At 42.8% G+C, this 20,171-nt stretch overlaps 1 protein-coding gene across 1 annotated transcript in view; it reads left to right on the top strand.

The window, feature by feature from the left end:
- RREB1 (ras responsive element binding protein 1) overlaps positions 1–17,378 on the top strand; it is a 65,564-nt gene extending 48,186 nt beyond the window's left edge. The window contains exons 9-10 of the mRNA XM_010000920.1: positions 12,499–13,245; positions 16,349–17,378. Of these exons, the coding sequence (XP_009999222.1) occupies positions 12,499–13,245; positions 16,349–16,869 (1,268 nt within the window). The 3' untranslated portion in view covers positions 16,870–17,378. The remainder of the gene's footprint in view (positions 1–12,498; positions 13,246–16,348) is intronic.
- Positions 17,379–20,171: the final 2,793 nt, after the last annotated feature.

Here is a 20,171-nt window from a genome sequence, read left to right on the forward strand (position 1 = left end):
TAGTGTGCTCTGGCAGTGATAATACTGAGCTCTTTTCTGATCATCATCAGAACAGTGTTGAGGGAGACTTATTGCTGGAAGCCTGCCCTACAGTAAGCTTTGACTGGCCTTGGGGCATCTCCTTTCAGGTGATACCAGTGCTCTGTTTCTAAACTGGGACTTTGCAGCAGTTTCCCTGTGGTAGCAATGTAGATGAAGCTTACTAGAGGGAAAGGTAAGCTGGGAAGGTAGAGATTTAGGCCTGGGAGGTGGTGCCAAAGCAAGTGCTAGGATGCATTCAGGTGGAGTAAGCTTTGCGTTTTTGTGGTGTGTGTCAGATGCTGGTGGCATAGGAGGAGTTGGCAGCTGCATGATAGATAGTCATTTGTTGGGTTTGTGTTCTGGGTGGGCGAGTTGGCTTTCTGATGGAGAAATCTACAGTGTTGTAGTACAACACACCATTTCTGTCCCCACCTATTGCACGAGCAGTGACTTGTCAGATAGCTGTTTTTGAAAAGAACTTAAGAAAAAATTCCATTCACTAATCATACTCTAAAGAGAAAAGGGGGACATTATGGTCTGCACTTGATACCTGCTCCCTTACCAGGGAAGAGAAGAGGCCAAGAGGCTGATGAGGCTTAGATAGATGAGAGGCCTGGTGATCTGCTTCTAAACTGCATGTTTTGGGTATCTGCTCCATATGGAATCACTGCAGGCAAGCTGGTCCATGCTCTCAGATTTCTGTAGTACCCTGCTATAAAAAAAAAAAAAAAAAAAAAAAAAAAAAAAAAAACAGAAGTTTTTTTTAAAAAAAAAAAGCAGCAGTTATTTTGCATTAAAAAGTGGCAACTAGCTCTTCTCCATCCTTTTGTAGGGAAGTTGTTATTGGAGTGATTTGTGTGAGTGGCCTAAACTAATATTGAGTGAGCCTGTTTAGGGAAAAGGTGTATAATTTTGAGCATTTAAGTATCACTGTGTTACAAGTTTTAAACTACTGTGTTTATTCAGACAAAAATATTTTTGCAAGTGTGTCTTTCATGTTCAATAAAATTTCGACATGGAGGACTCCTCCTGTGCAGTGTCAAGATCATGTTTACCTTTTGTCAAAGTGCACTGCTTATTCTTGCCTCAACAGTGCTGTGTGTTTTTTAGTTCAAAAGCATTTCTCTCAAGAAGCATACACCTTCCTCACTGGTTTTTATTTTAATGCAGAGCTCACAAGTGAGGCACTGGGAATTTGGCATTGGTTTCATACAGTGTTTGACACAGTACCTGTGTTTTGTTTGAACATGCTTGAACACTTGCTTTTAATACTTTCTTTCTCTTGCTGTCTTTATTGCTTAATTTACTCTCCTATGTTCAACTCCATTTGCCTTTCTTTTTTGCTGTTCTCTCCTGCTCTTGACTTTTTTCATTCTCAGAGCAGCAAGTAAGATGTGCCCTACAGGTGGTGCCGTTAGTTTTGCTCATTTGATGGCATGTCCCTCAGATTAGGTTCAATATAAATTTAAAATAATGGCCTTTTTTGGCTCTTGGTTTGTTATACATCACCTAAATTTGTTTGCAAGAATCACTTTAGGGTATTTTCAGAGTGAAACTGCCAAGATCTTATTTGGCCCAAATTTATTTTTTGTAGAAAGTGAGATTTAATGGCAGAGGTGTTTTGGTTTTGGTTTTGATTCCTGTTATAACAGGAATGAACTGGACAAGAAAAGATCTATAAACAAAATAAAGGAAAAAATAAATAGAATACAGTTACACCTTACCTCTGAACCTGATTTTTTCCTGTTGATTGGAAGACACAAGTCATTAAAAAAGGTCTGGAAGAGTTTTTATTCTTTCCTTTTGCACCTTAAGTCGAAGCGAAATTGTAGACATCTTTACTTTGCAACATTGTCCTTACCATGGTGAGAACGTGTTTCCACTAGGACAACAGTGTCAGGAGATATCTTAATTAAGGAATAATCTTCTTACGTGCTGTGATTATTTGGATGACCCTTTATATTGAAAAAGACTCTCTTCGGATGACTGGCTTCCATGAAGTGTCCAGCCTAGAAGCCTAGACTAGTCCTGCTAACCAAATTTTACAGTGAGTTCTGAGTCAATGTGTAGGCACAGATGTATCTTAATCCAGGCCATGACCATTTTACAGAAAAAGTTTTTAAAAAAATCAAATCACATTGCACTTAAACTGATTGTTTAGCTTATCCTCCAGTGAGTAAGTGTGTTTTATCAGAAGACCAGTTGCCTCTAAGGGACAATACAGGAAATAGAAAATACTGCTTTTTCAAATTATCTTTTTTGTGCCTTCAAAGGTGACAGTTTTGGAAAGCAGTGTTCTGTTTGGAAATAGGACTGCATCATCATTTCCATTTGGAAATAGAACTGTGAGAGGATTGAAGTTTGCACATAAGAAGGATGTTTCTTTGTTTTGAGGACATTTGTATGCAAAGCATATCTTATCTGTTTTAAGTATTGGTCTGTATGACAAATATTTGGTTGAGACAGAAGTTTTAAAGGCTGAAAATATGAGAAAATTGTGACCTGAGATGCAGGTTGAGTTTCAAGTAATTAATCCCCAGCTAATCCTGTCATTGCATGCTTGAAAAGAAATGTGGAAAGGAATTGGGCTATCATGAGGCACAAGGATTTCTGCTCAACTTTGAAGTTCTGTTTTGTATTTGCATTGTGAATTAAGCCAAATAAAAGTGCAGAAAGTGGTGGTATTCATAACCAGAAATGTATGGTTTACTTAGCAGGCATCTAAAAAGAAAAGATGACTTGAAAGTCTACAAAAAACAGTGCCTTGATGCTTCTAAAAAATTTGTTGACACTAAAAGGAAATTAAGAGAAAGAAAGCACCTGAGATGTCTGTGAGATGTGGGGAATCCCTCATATGGTTTGAGATGTTAATTAGAAAAGAACCAATTTGCAGAAGATTAAAGTAAGAAACATACTCACAATGTTGTATCAAAGAGGCTGCTGGCTGGGGGGGTGTTGTGTGTGTTCAGTGGTTTTGGGTGTGAGGTGGAAGGTCTGACAAGAGCTGATCTCCTTTTACAAGTAAGTATCCTTGCAATCTCTTTCTTTGTCACCAGGATGTCTTGCAGGACTGCTTTCCTCATCGCACTACTTGGTTCTGACTTTCAGCTCTTCTGCACTCAGTCCCTTCCCTTGTTCTAGTCATTTAAATGAATTACAGACATGAAAAGCTTTCTCCTGTGGGGAAGTAATTGGTTTCTTATTCGACATATGGGGCTTTATTCCACTGAAGTCAATGGAAAGATGCCCCATAGCTTTGATGGCATTTGTGTCAAATTCACACGGGTGATAGACATCTCAGGAGAGAGCCTGCTGTTGATGAGCTTGTGTTGCTGTTCCCCGCAGCTTGCAGGCAGGATGTTGTAATTGGTCACCAAGCAGAAAAAGGGGGAAAAAACCAAACAGCAAGGAAGTTTCTTGCTACACATTAGAAGGACAGATAGACATACTTTTTTCTTGTGTCAGAGCAGAAGCCCCTCCCCTGTAAAAAATGCATTGTTTTTTTTTCTACCAAATCTAACCAACTTTACACAAACTGGGATTTGCCAGCTGCTACCTGAGGAGAAACGTGCTTATCCCCTAGTCTAAGGGAGAGGATGCTAGATCCCACATTGGCACATGCATTTTTTTCCTGGATGTTCAGAATAGCAAGCCCAAGTGGTGTTTGGTGAGCCTGGATGCTGCAGACAAATGAAGCATAAGGACATGAGAAGTGCCCTTCCGTGTTACAGCAGCAATGCACACAGGCAAGTGCTCATGTCTCCGATGGCAGCTGTAGGATGTGCTATTTAGGGTGAGCATGTGGGCCTGGCCACTTCCTGCAGACTGTTCCTCCGACTGCTCTATCATCATCCACAACTGCTGCATTAGTGTTGCGTGTTAGAGGGGACGTACCTGCCTCCTCCCTTTACTACCTGTTTATGGACCTGCTGTCTGAAAGTCTCTCCAATTGCTTTCTGAACCTGCTGATGCGGCCTGCCTCTAATCTTATCAGGCATCAAGTTCCAGAAGTTCATTACCCCCTCTGTAAGGAACTATTTGTTTTCAGCTGTTCCCTTGCTAGCTTCAGAAAGCTCACCTTTTTTCCTGTATTGCAGAACTTGGTGAATGGCAGTTTTGTTTGCACCCTCTCAGCTTCCTTCATGATTTGTAAACCTCAATCATAACACCTTCTTCTCACCTTCAAAATGAGAAGCCTGAGCTTTTCTGGTGTCTCCTTGCAGGGCAGCTGCCCCATGGCTTGGATCAGGTTTGCTGTGTGCCATCTGCAACAGAACTGTCTCCTTCTTGTGGCATGGAGACCAGCAGTGCGTACACCACCTAAAACAAGGGCACACTAGGCCTTTACAGAGCAGCAAAGGAGCACCCTTGGTCTTGCTCTCAGTACCCTCGCTCATGGTACTGAGTGATTCTTAGCTTTAGTTTGACTGCTGCTGCAGGCAAAGACAGTGATCCTGGAGACCTGTCAGTGATGCCTGAGACCTCTTGCCTGAATGTACCTGCCAGTACCACATTCAGCACCACATAGGCAAGTCTCAGATTCTTTTTCCAGAGGTGTTTTACCTGAAATTCATCGGCATTGAAACTTGCCTGCCCTTATTGCCCCTTCTGTTTTGAGAGTTTAGCAGCAAAGGAAATTGATTGTCAGATGATGCAAGGCTTTATTGTAGGCAGACAAGTGGCATTTAGCCAGGAAGGATAAGCTGACACAAAAACAAGGGTGAGCACAATCAGTCAGGTTTTTTCTCTGTGGACCAAATGGGATGGATGCAAGGAGGAAGCTCAGCAGATGGTGGTACATATCCCTTGCTGAAAAAGTGTTTGCACAAGAGAGCAGTTGCTGTAAGGTGTTCACACCTCCAGGAGACTCAGGGTCACTTTCTGTCACTTTCAGCCGGTTTCATGGGAGAGTTTAGAAGTAGCAAACCTAAAAGCAGCAAGAAGTTGGCTCTGTGTATCAGGGTAGTTAAAATTACAAACGAGTTGTTACTCTCAACCTCAGGGTTACTGCTGATCAGATTGCACAGAACTGTGCACAGGATTTTCCTCCTGCATTTCCAAACTCTGGTTTGTTTAGGAAAGTCTGTTGTCTTCTCAGCCTCTCTCATCCTTTCTTCTTTTAATATGGTAGGTTGCCCCGCAGTGATTCAAATGTAGTAATACAGGTCTCAGTACTAGTCTGACATTAAAATCTGCCATGCTAGGGACATGTTACAACGTGATTTGATCTTGCCTATCCTGAAGGAGACTAAGTTGCCTTGTTACCATGTTAACAGCCTGTAACTTCACAAGGCTGTAGCACAGTATCTGGGGTGTCACGTGAGCTCATCCTGCCAATGCGGACAACAGATGGCTACAGCATGGGAGAGAAAGACTCATGTTATAACATGATCCCCTCGCAGAACAAAAGTCTGCAGAAAGGGCTCTGAAAGTGCTCACCTCTGACAGATTTTTGCAGCAGAAGGAAACTAAATTGTGCTACTTAAGTGTCTTGAAAACTTTCTTTGTAGTCAGAGGGATCCTAACACAGCTCAGCTGACCAGTGGGTTGAGGAGGAAGGCCTTTCTAAAGCTGCTCAGATGAGCAGTGGCACTGCACGTAGGATGGGTAGGACTTTGATGGAACTTAGATGTTGTTCTTAGCAGCCGGCACCTGGCTGGTCAGAGTGGTTCGACCTGCCCCCGGCAGACAGAGCCTTGGGCCACAGTTGGATAACACAAAGCACTTCTTGGCCATACTGGCTCAACCTGTTCCCAACTGTTCATCCCCACAGCTGTAGCTGACCCAGCTACCCAAAAAAATGAAAAGGGCAAGGGGAGGGACTGGCAGCTGTGAGATCAGTTCCCGGATCTGGCTGGCTGTACGGTCCTAAAAGAGCACATTGATGCAGCTGAGGTGTGGAGTTGGCAGCATCTCCTGGGAGGTGCTGGGGATAGATGCTGTTGAAATTGGCTTTGCTGTCAAATGCTTTGTGTCTTCAAATAGCAGCTTTAGACAGCAAGGAAGGAGCCCAGATCCTATACTGTTATAGTTACTGTGTGTGCTTTATAGCACAGCTTAGTGTTTATAACTGGCTTTGCCAAGTGGTGTTTAATCATGGTCCAGAATCATTCAACAACTCTGGACTTGTGGTCTCCCTCCATTGTCCAAGAAAAATGCATTTCAGAATCAGTGGAAGTAAATTAACAGTTTGGAACTGTGGCTTAGTTGGAAATGGGGTAATTTCTCTTTTGCTGGTTTTAAAAGGTGGGTGAGTAGCGTGCTTGGGGCTCTCATGCAGAGCCTGTGCAAGAGTTGTACTTGGAAGTAAATAATTGTCCAGCTTTCACTGTATGCCAGAAGGGAAGGGAATGAAGAGAGATGCTTGGATGGTGTTTGGTCAGCCATAAACAAAGTGAAGCTTTAAAGTGAGGTGTAAGACAGGAAGCACAATTGAATAGAGTGTCACTGGGAACAAGTTTATAGGGGGTTTATTTTGGTCGTGTTTGAAACAAAACCAAAAAAACAGGAGAATGGTTTTGAGTAGGATTCAGAGATGAGGACACTGTGTAAGTGATGGAACTTGTGTGTGTCCTTCCTGCATGGCCTGACTAAAGCACCTGGAGCAAACTGAGGACATCTCACCTGGCTTGCAGCAGTCAGACCAGGGGAGACCTGTCCTGGCAGAGAGGCGTACAATGAAATTGTGGAGCAACTTAATGAATCGCCCACTTTCATCATGTTAAAGCAGCCCTGCCTGTGCCTCCTTAAGGCGTTCTGAATGCTCCCTTCTTGCAACAAAATACAGTTGATGGAGGAGAGAAGTGGGATGGGAATGGGGTAAGGGATTATCTCTTACGTAATAGAGACTTTGCTAAGGACAGATCCCTTTCTTAAAGAGGCTTGCTTCTAATGTGAGAGGGTCAAATGCAGCTGCTCTGTGCTAACTAGGCAAATATTGACAAAGTAAGTATACTCAACAGTGAATTTTCAGATTAGCGTTTAGCAGAATTCATCTTTGCTCTAGATATCTGCCACTGTGTGATCCCTTCAGAAATCATGTGAGCCATGGGTATAGTGGGGGACTTTTTGTTTTTCCAAACTGTTCTAGCTGTTTGTACCTCTGAACTACATTTGTGGGTATTTCCTAGAGGACAAAGGGCTTGAAACTGTATTTTCAGTGTTAGGCAAAGTTGAACAGCTTCTTGGGAGCTGCAGCTCAGGGTAAAGCAAGAAGTTGTTTGAAAGATATGGAAGACATGATGTGTAACTTGCTGATTATACTGTCAGCTCTACATCAAGCTGCCTTTCTCCTAAACAGTGGAATTCACCATAACCTGAAAGTCTAGGGGTTTCCCCCCCTTCCCTTCAGTGCTGATTTCCACTTTAGAAAGTGCAGTCAGACCGAGTCCTGAACACTTCTCTTTGTTATCTGTGACTTCAGCTGCTCCCTTAAAGGTACCTCTGTCAAACACAAAAAGAGTTTTTGTTTCCAGAATTGGTTTTCTCCTTTTTCCCCCGATATATTTTATTCCATTTACTATAAATAGTCCTTTTCCATCTAAAAAGTTTTCATTTCAAAAGGCATGCAGATATGACCAAAGCTGTATCCACTGTGGGCTAGTTAAGTATTTAACTTGTGTGTGTGCATGTGATGTAACAAAGGTGGTCAAGCTTTACTTTTTAGAGTGTTTACAGTTAAAATTGACAAAGATAGCCCCCAGATTTTTACAAGCTGAGTCTGCAGGTTGGAAAGATGTTCTCCAGTTTGCGGTTGGAAATAGCAGCAGCATTGTATGAGTGGGTCCAAAAAAAGCCCAAATTCACTAGACTACTACCACCTAGTGGTGGCTGCATCTATTATAAGAGATGAGATTAGCTGGGGTTATTTCAGTTAACGTAACGAAAACAGTAAATCGTAGGCTTGTCTGACTTATAATGCCAACTGATTGTACAACATCCATTTCCAGTGCTCTGTCTGATCCAGTTTTGTGCATTATTTATGTGATGGGTTTTCTAGCACTTCTCTCAGATTGTCAGGAATGTTTGGTAATAAACATGTGTTTCAAAGTCACAAAATAGTTTCCCTTACAACACCCTCTTTTATCTAGTAACTCCTTAGCATTTCTAGCTCTACTCTGTGAGCTACCTTAGTTCCAGGAAAAAATAAAACCATGGGAAAACAGATTTTAACCAGCAACCTCTCCACCTTGATCTGTATCTGCTCATTTATGTGAAACCTTCCACATTCGGTATCTATCTTGATAATTTGGTTTGTGCAATTTGGTTTATGTATGCAGGAGAGCAGTTTGCTTCTCTTTCTTTCTTGTCATCATAAAAGATTAAGCAGACTCTTCTGACTCTGCTGATTGAAAACTGCAACTTGAATTGTAAATAGACTTCAGGAAAACAGTCTTTTCTTTCCACAGTTTGAAGGAAAAATGATTTTGGCTACAACTATATAGTGGTTTCTTTCATGCAAGTGGAAAAGTTTTTGGATTCTCAGATGGAGTCCTTGAGGTTTTGCTTATGAATATATCTCCTGAGAAGTTTGTTTTTTCCCAGGAGCTGACAGGGCAGCAGCTGAGCTACTGGTGGTTGCTTCATGTTGCCTTCCTCTGTACGTCCTTACCTACCTTCCCATCTCCTCTCTCTCCCCTCTCTCCCTTACCTTGCCCATTTTCTTTGACTCTGGTGTCTGGTATCATCAAATGCTAGCTTCTTACCCTCGCTTCAGAGAAGTGACAAACTCTGGTTGTCCATGAAAAGATAATGTGTTCGGCTCCCACGTTTGCCGCAGAAGTGGTGGTGGGTGGGAGCCTTGGCAAGGAGACCTCTCTGCTCTTGTCCTCTTGACTGCCAAATGTAAATATCCGTGGGATAACAAACAGGCCGGAAAGCATTTTACAACCTTAGCAATTGAAAGATGGGAGAGGGGTGAAAGAAGCAGCGGGCCTTTCTCGCACACCTTGCCTTCCTCACTACCTGGATGCATGTGGTTGCTCTGCACCATAAACCAGCAAAATTACAGAAACAGGAATTACCTGTTTGAGAGGAGCTCAATCTTATTGGAGGGATGCTTGCTCAGATCAGAATGCTCAGTCAGATTCCTCCTCCATGTGTAAAATATAAGCCTGCTGGAGTCGGTAAGGCCAGCAAGGGTTTCTGTAAGCAGGGAAGAACCAGTAGTGTAAGCCAAGCCCAACCTCTGCTGGTGCAGGTGGAGCGGCTGCCTATGCAAGACAACCCTTGCAGCTGTCCCTTGCACTGCAGGAGAAACCCCCGTGCTGGACCCGCCGTGGCTGCCATCACAGCCTTTATGTTTCCCACACACCTTCATAGCTCCCCTGCTGCTCTTCCAGTTTGGCCACAGCAGAGCCGGGCTGATTCTCACCCATCCCCAAACAGCTGGGGCTTGTGCAAAGCAGCTTTGCTTTTCCACCAGCTGCAAAACCAACCGTGCAGGTTGGGGGTAACCACAGAGCAGCTCGACTAGTCAGGAGCTGCCGCTTTACGATATGCATGAAGTTTCATAAGGGTCCTGTGAGGCTCCTCCCTGACAAAGAAAACGGCAGGTCCAGTTTGTGCAGGTAAGGAGGAAGAGCACTCACCCAAGCCTGTATGCACCCCAGCACGTTCCTGGCTATGTCCTTGCCTGAGTTTTGAATGTGTTCACTCAGAAGTTGTGGGCCAGCTTCAGGGGAGACACCTGTGTGCATCCATGCTCCTGGGGTCTCAAGTAGCCTCTGCCTTTCATGAAGGCACGTTGTTTAAATGTAGCATTTTTTTTTCTTGATGTTGACCTCATGTTTTTGTCTGTGTTAGCAAGGCAATGTCACTTACCTGGGGACCACCTTTCCCTTTGAGTGTATCTCTGGTGCACAGGAAAATGTAATTACAGGCCAGCCACAGAAAACAGCATAATAGCTGGGAAGGGGTCCAGGACACAGAGGAGAGGGAAAATGGAGATAAAGCTTTCTTGAATATGGTTCATTAAAGGATGAGTGTACTGTAAGAAAGAAAAATGCGTATACATATTTGGAAATATTGCAAGCAGAACAAGAAAGAAGTTAGGGAAAAAGAGGGGAGAAGTGGATATTCATGCAAGATACACAACATGTTGAACGTAAAAATTGCAGCTTTTACATATAAGTGTTTTAAAATGTTTTGGGTTTAGTTTTCTCTAACTTGAGTGGTACTGGTATATATTCCCCTCATTCACTTTGCTCCTGATATTTCACATTGAAAAATCAGCTTATTCTGCATCTGCTGTCTTCTATCTAGTCAGCAAAGAACTATCCAACCAAAACCCATGCTCTGGTGAAAAAGGCCCCAGTCACTGCACAGCTGTGCAAACGTTCAAGGTGTGCAAGGGCTGGAGTGTGTAGGCAGGGAAGGACGAGGACCCTTTCAGCAACAGTGGGAGATCACATTGGTTGCCATTAAACCTTCATCCCTGTTCTCAGGCCGAGGTGAGGCACTGCCAGTGAGAGCCAGATGTGCTTGTCCTGCCCCCAGATGTAGTGTATGGAAGAAAATGGCAGGCAAGAACCTGGCTATGAGGCATGATTCCTTTTTAAAAGTGTCCCCTGTGTAGATACAGCCTGGATTTGGCTTATGGGCTTGCTGTCTTGCCTGCACCATCAGCTGTGAGACCCAGCTACCTGCCTTGCATTGAGGAGCACCACGTGTGGGCCTGGCTTCTCATAGGTGCCTGGCTCCCATTTTTCTGGTGTTGCAGAGCAGTGCTTCCCCTTAATTATTATGAGTCCGCATTTCAGCTTGATTTATAGAAATGACCTCTTTTTGTTTATAATAGCTTTCTTTTTTTAAGCAATGAGTCAAAACACAGTATTCAAATGCGTATGCATAGGGTATTTGTAGGTGACCTTTGTTTTCAGATGCCCACATCCTCAAATTCTCTAGCATTATACACAAATTGTGGCTTGGTTGCATGTTTTAATTGGCAGATAATTAGATGAGCAATGAACTTTGTGGAAAGCTTTTGTGTAAGCCACTGTCTATGCAAACAGATCTGTTTTGATGAAAAGGTGAGATTATTTCTTTGAGGGGTTACTTCTCTCCCTTCCCCCCCCCAAAAAAAAAAAACAAAACAAAAAAACCCCAAAACATATCAAGGATTATGCTCTGTTAAGAGATTGTTCACGATTACAGCAAATGCTGCTTAGCCTTGACATTTGTTTAATGGCCATATATTATAATTTCTGCAAGGAGATGGGTCAATGCTAGTTGACCCCAGATTTGTGCATTATTTAAGTGATGGTTAGAATTGATTCAAAATCCCTGTAGTTACTCAGCAGCTATCAAGCTTGCAGATGAATGCTGAAATGCTTCTTAGGTTGTTTGCTCCCTTGGCTATATGCTCTCTACAAGAAGGGGATGGGGGGTGGACGACTTAAAACAAGGAAAGTTTCAACTTTCAGAAAGCACAGCTTGCTAAGTTTGTGTCCTGGAGAGGTTGCTGGAAAGTGGCTCTGGGGATGCAGTTACTTGGTGTGCATCATTGTCATCTTTGGCTTCCTGGTCCAGTCCAGCTTTTTTCCTATTTAAATGTGCACTATTTGTGTAGAGCTTGGAAAAGGTACATCTCCATCCCTTTGTTCCCCAGCATCCCTTTGTGATGCTGTCCCTTCAGCATCTTATCTAGTTGTTTTTTCTCCACCCATCATGTTTTCAGCAATGTTAGTGCTACAAACTAATACAGAAGCAAAGAAGGTCGTTAAGGTGGACATCTTAGGTGGGTTTTGCCTTCTTGTTGGGGGAACTGTGAAACAATGAAGAATGCTGCTTGTTACTGTATCTTGGCTTTCACTTTTTGTTTCCAGGTGGTATCAGTGCAACAAAGAGTTTGTGTCAAAGATCCATATGTGGACAAACTTACATCTTTTGCTTATATGATGTATACCCGGCTTCCCAGTATTTTTAGCTGACTTCTGTGTTATTGTCTGTTCTAACCTTCAACATTTAATTGTACCTGTTGGTTGCATGAGGCCTTTACATTCTCTTTAAAGAGTGTTTCCCAATTCTTTTTGTTTATAAGTTAGTTTGATTAATATGTAGTGGTATATTGCTTCCATCTACATCCAGATTTCATACATGAAATATTCTAAATAATACAGCCATGTGTCTCTGGTATAGTCTTTGCAATAGTAGTGATTTCAGCTCTTTGGTGTCTCAGCATTTAGCATTTTGTGGTAAAAGTGATTATATTAAAAGTCACTTCAAGAAACTGCCAAGCAAGTGAGTGTATTTTAGAAAAGAAAGGATTTTGTTACAGATTTTTAATCATCTCGTTATTTGGGTTCTGTGGTGTTTTGATCTCTTCTCAGCTGTAAGTTACTGGCCTGGGTCACAGGTAAGAGGAACTGATGTTGGGACGCTTGATGAGAAGCAAAGCTTGTGGGTCTGTGGGCAGCCTGTGTAGCTGTGAATGAAGGGAGAGCATCCCACTGAAAGTTTCTCTCTGCTTGCTTGCAGATAGCCAGTCTGATGCAGAGACACTAGCTGCAGGAAACGAAGTCTTGGACCTGACCTCCAGCGAGAAGGAACAGCCAGAGGAAATAACAGAGCTACCAGAGAGTGAGTGTGGCCCCAAGGAGGAGCAAAAGGCTGACTCCCCTCCGGCAGAAGAGGATGCTGAAGAAAAAGCAGATGGATATGAAGAGGGCCCTGAGGAAGATTCTGTAAGTAACAAAAGTCTTGACCTCAATTTTGCCAGCAAATTAATGGACTTCAAGCTGACAGAGAGTGACCAGAGTGCAGGCAGCTGTTCTCAGACTGAAAGGAAACATGCCTGTGACATTTGTGGCAAAACCTTCAAGTTTGCTGGCACTCTTAGCCGTCACAAAAGGGCCCACACTCGTGAGGACAGAAAGGATGAAAGGAGCAGTGAGGATGAAAGCAAAAGCATTCAGGATGATGCAGGAGCTCCCTCGATGCAGGACTCTGGTCTTGAGCAGGAAGAGTCTCCGATGGACTTGAAGGTAGTGGAGTCTCCTGTGGACTGTGAGGCAACAGGAAAGGAGAATGAAGAGAGCGAAAGCATCTCTGAGGGGGAAGGCACAGAGAGCAAGTCCACTGAGAAGAGCAGTGATGACAAAAAACCAAAGACTGATGGGGCTAAGAGTACTGCAAAAGCAGACAAAAGAAAGAAAGTCTGTACTGTGTGCAACAAGCGTTTCTGGTCTCTGCAAGATCTGACGCGACATATGCGGTCTCATACAGGTAAGAGGAGACTTGAGGGCAGAACAGATTGCGAGCAGGTCTGCCACCAGACTGAGGCATCTGCTCTGTAAGTGCACAATTGCTGCTGGCACTGGAGGTTGGAGACACTGTTTTAGTCTTATAGGTATCTGCAGGGTGTGTTCTCTGCCCCAGTTGACGATGCTGCATCAAAGCCTATTGAGGGAGCAGGAATTGTCAGCATTGCCTTATCTTTATTTCCCAAACTGTTTTTCCCCACGCTTGCTCACAGAGTTTAGAGGTGAGGGCAAGTATGGAGATCCCTGGGCAATTGTTCTGTCCGTCATCCAGCTCCGTCCTTGGCATGTGTGCATGGCTCTACCTCTTCCCAGTATTTTGGTGAGCACTGGGGAAACCTGGCATTATATGATAAGACTTCATCTCTGAGTGGAAGTTTAGAGAGAGTCTGGTTTTGAGTGATTATCTAAGCCTGGTATGGGTAATGTGCTGGTGCTCTGTCTAACCTGCTGCCTGGGTAAAAGGCAAAGCTAAGGTGGGCACTCTGCTCTTCATTCAGGCTTGGGCAGGGAAGGTGGAATGCTAACACCTTGTCCAGTAACTTGACTTGGCAGTTAAAATAGGTGGGATTGCTTTGTGCAATACAGTTTGCAGCAGTGCCATGCAAAGGAGATGAAGCCAGCTCAAAGATTAATTAATCATTCATCCTTATTGGTGAAGCCAATACTGAATCATTTTACCTGTCAGCGGGCTGCTCTGACATGGGAAGACCAGTGCAGTTTGAAATTTTATATCTTTTGAAGGTGCTCTCTGCTGAAGACAAGATCTTCGTGATTAACAAAACATCTGTGCTGTAATTGACTGTGATACTAAATAAGCTACACTAAAGACAAGTGCCTTAGCCGAACTTTTTACCCTTCTGAATAATAAATATTGACTTCTTGAGTGAAAAACTGACCCTTTTCTTCTGGCATTGAGCCACAAGTGAAGCAGGGGGGATAGGTCCCATTCTTGTGTCTATTTTTACACTAGTTCAGAAGCTTTGGGAAAATGCCAATAAATAAAGTACAGAGCTTTACCCTCTAATGATGTATGCCTGTGGAAATTCCCATACCATATGTTTTAATTGTTTTCATTGCATGTTAAGCTGTGTGGGCCTTGTCAGTATGTTTTTTCCCATTTGTCTCTCCTACTTGATACTGAAGGATGTTTTAACATAGAATAGGTATTGAATAGGAACCTGGGACAGGGCTTTCTTCAAATTTAATAAATGTAAATACCACCTATCCGCACTGTTAGATCAATGCATTTTCAACGAAGGATTTTGCCTTAATACTGTGAGTTTACTTCCCTCCTCTTTCTCCACTTGTTCAGCATTATTGACAAAATACTGTCAGGTTGTAATTTTGTTTATACTTTGGTTTAAATCCGCAAAAAAAGGGATTTTTTTTAAGATAACTGGGAGGTTTTGGAATTTTTTTACTCAGAAAAGGAATGTTTGGGACCTGGTGAAGTGTGCAAGAAACCCCTGCCTGCCTGCTGGATGGCCATCAGGCTGGAAATACTTCTCCCAGTGCGAGATACTTCCCAGCAAATAGTTACAGGGTGCTTTGGTGCTGTCTGCCCAAGTGAAGGGTGAGCCTCTGTGCTGCATCAGCCACAGCCAAGTGCTGGATGAACAAAGGCTGTCTGCCGAAAATGCTTCCAGGGAGATGTGCCCTCCCTTGATAGCAGATGCCCAAATGAGGCACCAGAGAGAAACATTTTAGAGAAGCATCAGGCTTCCCAGGGACAGCAGGACCTACTTGTACATTTTAGCCACCCACCTCAGCTTTATAATTGCTTTTAATGATCTCACATGTTGCTACAAGTGAGAAATGAGTTGCGCCTTCTTTGCGCTCATTGGCACAAGACGGTGTCTTGATGGAATTGCCTCACCTCTTCAGTAGGTACAATTGGAAACCAAGAATGAAGTGGTCATGGACCTTCAATTTTTCAGGGCTGACAGCACCTGGGGGCACTGTGCTTGGTTGGGACTTGGGAGAATTTTGTCTGTGGGGCTGTGGTTGCTTTGTTTTCTGATAAGCTGATGCTTAAGAAAGTATTCCAGCATTTCAGGTGCAAAAAAAGCAGCTCTGAGATTGAAGCAGACTACCTGTTGGCTACAGCAGAGAGTTGGTTACAGCCTGTGGCTGCTCTGTGGCTTAAGATGGCAAAATAAGAGGAAGAATTTTGTCCTGTGAGCAGCATTTCTGGAATGAGTGTGAAGAGGTTTTTCAGGGTCTTTTACATGTTACTCCTGTCCTAAAGCACCAAAGGGCTGAGGAACACTGGCAGCTCTGTAAATAACGTCCCAAGGCAGGCATTTTTCACTCAGTAAATTTTAATCACCTGTAACAGACACCTCCCATGTCCCATAAATACCTGACAAGTCTAGGTCCTTTAGCTGTTCTGTATGTCCCTCTTTAAGTGTGGTGATACTCTCTTCTGCTTCACACAAGGGAGAAGTGCTCTTGTGGCAAGGTTAATTCCTGACTCCCTTGTTGTCACCTTCGGTGATTAACTTGGCATTTCAAGCTTGCCCATCTGTCAGCATCTAAGAGAGAGGGAGATGTTTTCTCATGTGCTGTTTGGTTCAGTTTTTAAGCACTATTGACCAGTTACCTGCACGGCATTCTCATTCTTCCTGTCTCTCCACGTGTATAAGGGGCTGACCTGCAGCTGGGAGACCTCATGGTGGGCTGGTTTCACAAAGGCTTTTGCGCTCCAGAGGATGACTGCAAATTTCTTCCAGAAAAGTTGCTGACTAAATTAGACGGGCTGATACCAAGCACCTGGGGCTTATGGTCTTCCTCCATCCGTTAGTGCAGGGCCCAACCAAGCTTGTAGAAATCTTCAGACAATTAGTTTCGGTTTTTCATTTGTGCCTCGAGGGATGTGTCTGTATTCCTACTTGCATGCCATCAGCTATTTGGCTAGTACAGAGTAGAAAATCTGTGTAAATGCAACATCCATGTTTTAGACAGATACTGTGTTTCCAAAGTGCAAGGTGTCTCATGCTGCTTGAAACAAGAGGCAGGTGCCTTTGTGACCTTACAACTGACCTTGTATTTTAATTCTCTTCTAGGTGAGAGGCCATACAAGTGTCAAACCTGTGAAAGGACCTTCACTCTGAAACACAGCCTAGTTCGTCACCAGCGCATACACCAGAAAGTCAAAAATGCCCGAAACCACGGGAAGGAGAGTGACAAAGAGGAGACCCAGTCGAGGTGTGGAGAAGACAGCGAAAATGAGTCCAGCCACAGTGGCACCAACCCCGTCTCCGAAAACGAGTGCGACTCCGCAGGGGCCATCGGTAGCCACACATCCCTCACGGGAAGCCGAAAAGAGTCCCTGGCTGGCACAGCCAAGGACTCCCCCTGCAGAGAGGAGAGGCCCTGTGGGCGAGGAGCTGGCACCTGCCTGGCGGAGCCCACCAAGAATGCACAGAAACAGACAGCAAAAGACCAGGAGCCTCGGGGTAGCTCTGAGCATGAGAGGCCCTCAGGTTTCATTCAAGACTTGCTGGAGATGCACAACAAAAAGTCTCCCATGAATCACATCCTTGCCTCTGCAGACAGTGCACCTCAGCTCTTGGGGGTTGAATGACTTGCTAGGAGGTTGGACTCATTCCAGCATGCAAACTGAAGCCAGCAGAGCAAGGTTTCTGGAGTCTTTGTTTTTGGAAGAGCAACGTACACAGCTGTGGGGAGAGTATGGCAGACTGGATGTGGTGCCATAAGCCTTTCAGTATAATAATGCAAGAGACTACAGTATATACTGATTTGAGTGCCTTACTACTTTATTAGATCTTTTGGTATCATAGTTTTTTTTCAAAAATGATTTTTTTTTAAATATTTTAATGAATTATTTGGAGAGGACCTTTTTCATTTAAGCATTAATGTTACCTTTTGTATTGGTGTGCGTGAGCTTGTTCTTGTATATCTGTGATAGTCGCTGTGTTTGTTCTCTGAGCTGGAAATGGGGGCAGTGGGGTGGGAGGCCCTTGGATACCACAGCCAATAACTGGAAGAAAAATTATGTGAATTTCATACGAAATAGTCAGAGGAAGTGCAGATGAGATGTTGATTTACTTTTTTTCTCAGTAGATGTTCTTGCATTTGCCACATGGTGGAGCATTAAGCCTGTTCCAGGCCCTGAACAACGTGGCAGTTGAAGGTGTTCAAAGTGGTTCAAGCCAAAAGCAGGAAACAAACAAATTTCAACCTCACGCTTGTTTCCACTTTCCTGGGCTAGAAACGGTCTTCTAAATGTTAGGGGGTTTTTCTGGCCATCGTGGACTGAGCCTGTAGACAGAGAAGAGTTACATAGCAACCTAACCTATGGAAATTATGCACCCGCTGTTATATATGTTTGATTTGCTTCAGTATATTATTATTATTATTGTTATTTTATTATTATTTTATTATTATTTTATTATTATTATTATTTTATAAATCCATCAGTTTGCTTGTCTCTGCAGTCAGCAGAAACCAATGGGCAATATTTGCCCACGCAGATGTATAACGCAGCCTGGATCCCCCCTCAAACTGGTTTGACTTAACGCTTTCACCAGCTCCTCTTCTTACGTTGCAGCTCTTCTACTGTACTTTAAATTGAACCCCTTCCTCTGACCTGAGAGTCAAATGGAGGCCAGCGAGGTATCATCACACCTGTACAGGGGAACATCTCACTTGTGGTGGGGTGCAAGTGCCTGTGTGCGTGCGTGTGCGTGCGTGTGTGTTGGGGGAAGAAGCGTGTGGGAGGGGGCCCGTGTCATGGGCCCCCCAGGTGTGTGAGAAAGAGACTGTGAGTACCAGACTGACCTTGTTGCAGTCACGCCGGTGGCAGCGTGTTTTGCTTCACGAGCAAAGTGATTCCGTCTTCCAGTTGAAAGCGAGCAGGAGAGAAATGCGAGCCTTAACGTCATCTTGCTACTGTCGTGTTCTAGAGCAAGACAATACTACTGGTAATGAAACTACAGATATAAGACATGTTAAAAATAAATAAAATAAATTTAAAAAAGAAAAATAAATTCTTCCTGAGATTTTGGGGTTGATGCTTGAAGACTTGAGGTGTGTGTCTAAATTTCATATCAATAATTTAACCCCTTTAATGCTGGCAGCTGGACTTTCTCCATATGGCTCCTGTTGCCGGCAACAGGTGACACTCCGGCCACCAATATTGAAGGGGTTAAGAGAAATGTATCCTACTGTAGCTGTGCATTTTTAGGAGTGCCCAGCATTTTTGTTGTCCTTGTTGTTGTTGTCGTTCTTGTTGTTTGTTAATTGTCCTTCAGTCATAACCTCTGGGACAGACAGAGCCATAAGAGCATTTGCCGGAGCCTCACTGTGCTATTCCACCACTGCAGCCCCCCAGCCCAGCCCCGCACTGTCACCCTCCCTCCCTTCCTTCTTCCCCACCTCCCCTCAAAATCGCTTTTCCTGCTCTCACCAGACATGGAGGAAGTGGGCCTCGGACCCAGCCTATATTATATAATATATATAACTATATATATATATATCTATATCTATATTAAAAATTCTCCAAAAATTTCTGGAGACTGAAATCTCGCTGTCCAGAATTCAAAGGAAGAGAAACGTTCTCGAGTAATATTCTTGCAAATAGAATAAGAAAAAAATGGTTGAGGTATATGTGATTTCTATTTTTTGTTGTTGTTTTGTTGTTTTGTTTCGTTGTTGGGTTTTTTTGTTGTTTTGGTTTTTTTTTTAAATAGGGATGTTTGAACCAGTTCAGAAATGAAGCTAATGCCAGATCATAGATAAATCAATCACAACCAATTATTCATTTGACACTCTACCCAGGTGCATTCTACTTAATTAAAACCAGTTCACGCATCCCTTAAATTGTTATTACTATTCTAATTATAATAATAATTATTATTATTATTTTGGGGGGTATTTTTTTGGATTTTGTCATTTGGGGGGTTTTCGTTGTTGTTGTTGTTTTGGTTTATTTTTTTTTTTTTGCAACTCTCCACACTAAACTGCGCAATACTGTGGGGGAGAAGCCATTACTAAACTACATGCTGCAGAACAATGTAGCAAGTAATTAATTCCCAGCAGCCTGCCGGGACATCTGCTAGCAATAATCACTATTGATTTAAAGCTTTATTTAGCCTTTATCTATATCCTAGTAGAGTATAAGATCTTGCCACATTTTATTGACATTTTTATTAGTTGAGTTTGACTGAGAACTGTTGCTGTTGTTGGGTTTTTGTTTTTTTTTTTTGTTTCCCCTTCTTCCCCCAGTATTAAACTGTGAAATTTATAATGTGTTTAAACTATGGTTGAATCTTAGGCTTTAGTTTGCATGTTCAGCTAATTTGTCTCTATACGATTTTTTGTTTGAATCTTTTTTTTTTTTTTCCTCTCTCAGGGCTTTTACAAAAAACAAAAAAAACAAAGCAAAAAAAAAATAATCATCTGAAATTCTTTTGCCTGAGTTGCAATGGACTTAACGTTGAGATAATTCAATCACTACATTAAGCACTTGACTGTGAAAGCGCAAAAAAAAAATAAACAAAGGAAAAAGAAAAAAAAAAAGAGAGAACCTTATTTGAGGCTGTTGTGAAATAACTCTTGGGGGCTTTGTGACAGTCTGATTCCATTTTCAGAATGATTCATCATTTTCTCTCTCCTCTCTGTGTGTCTCTCCTTACTCTTCTCTCTCTCCACGAAGGAAGTTTAATCCTAGTGATTTCATCCCATGCAGGAAACAGTAATAAATGTGTAGAATTCATATTTTTCTAAAGGGAACTTAAAACTGCTGCTACGAATTGTGTACAAGACTGGTTTATGCCACATGAACAGAGAATCACACATTTGTTTTGGTACTTTTTTCCTCTTTTTATTCAGTTGTACAGTACTTCCAAATTCAAAATAAAAAGT

This window comes from Chaetura pelagica, unplaced genomic scaffold (genome assembly GCF_000747805.2).
Source record: "Chaetura pelagica isolate M959 unplaced genomic scaffold, ChaPel_1.0 scaffold104, whole genome shotgun sequence".
Taxonomy (NCBI): Eukaryota; Metazoa; Chordata; class Aves; order Apodiformes; family Apodidae; genus Chaetura; species Chaetura pelagica.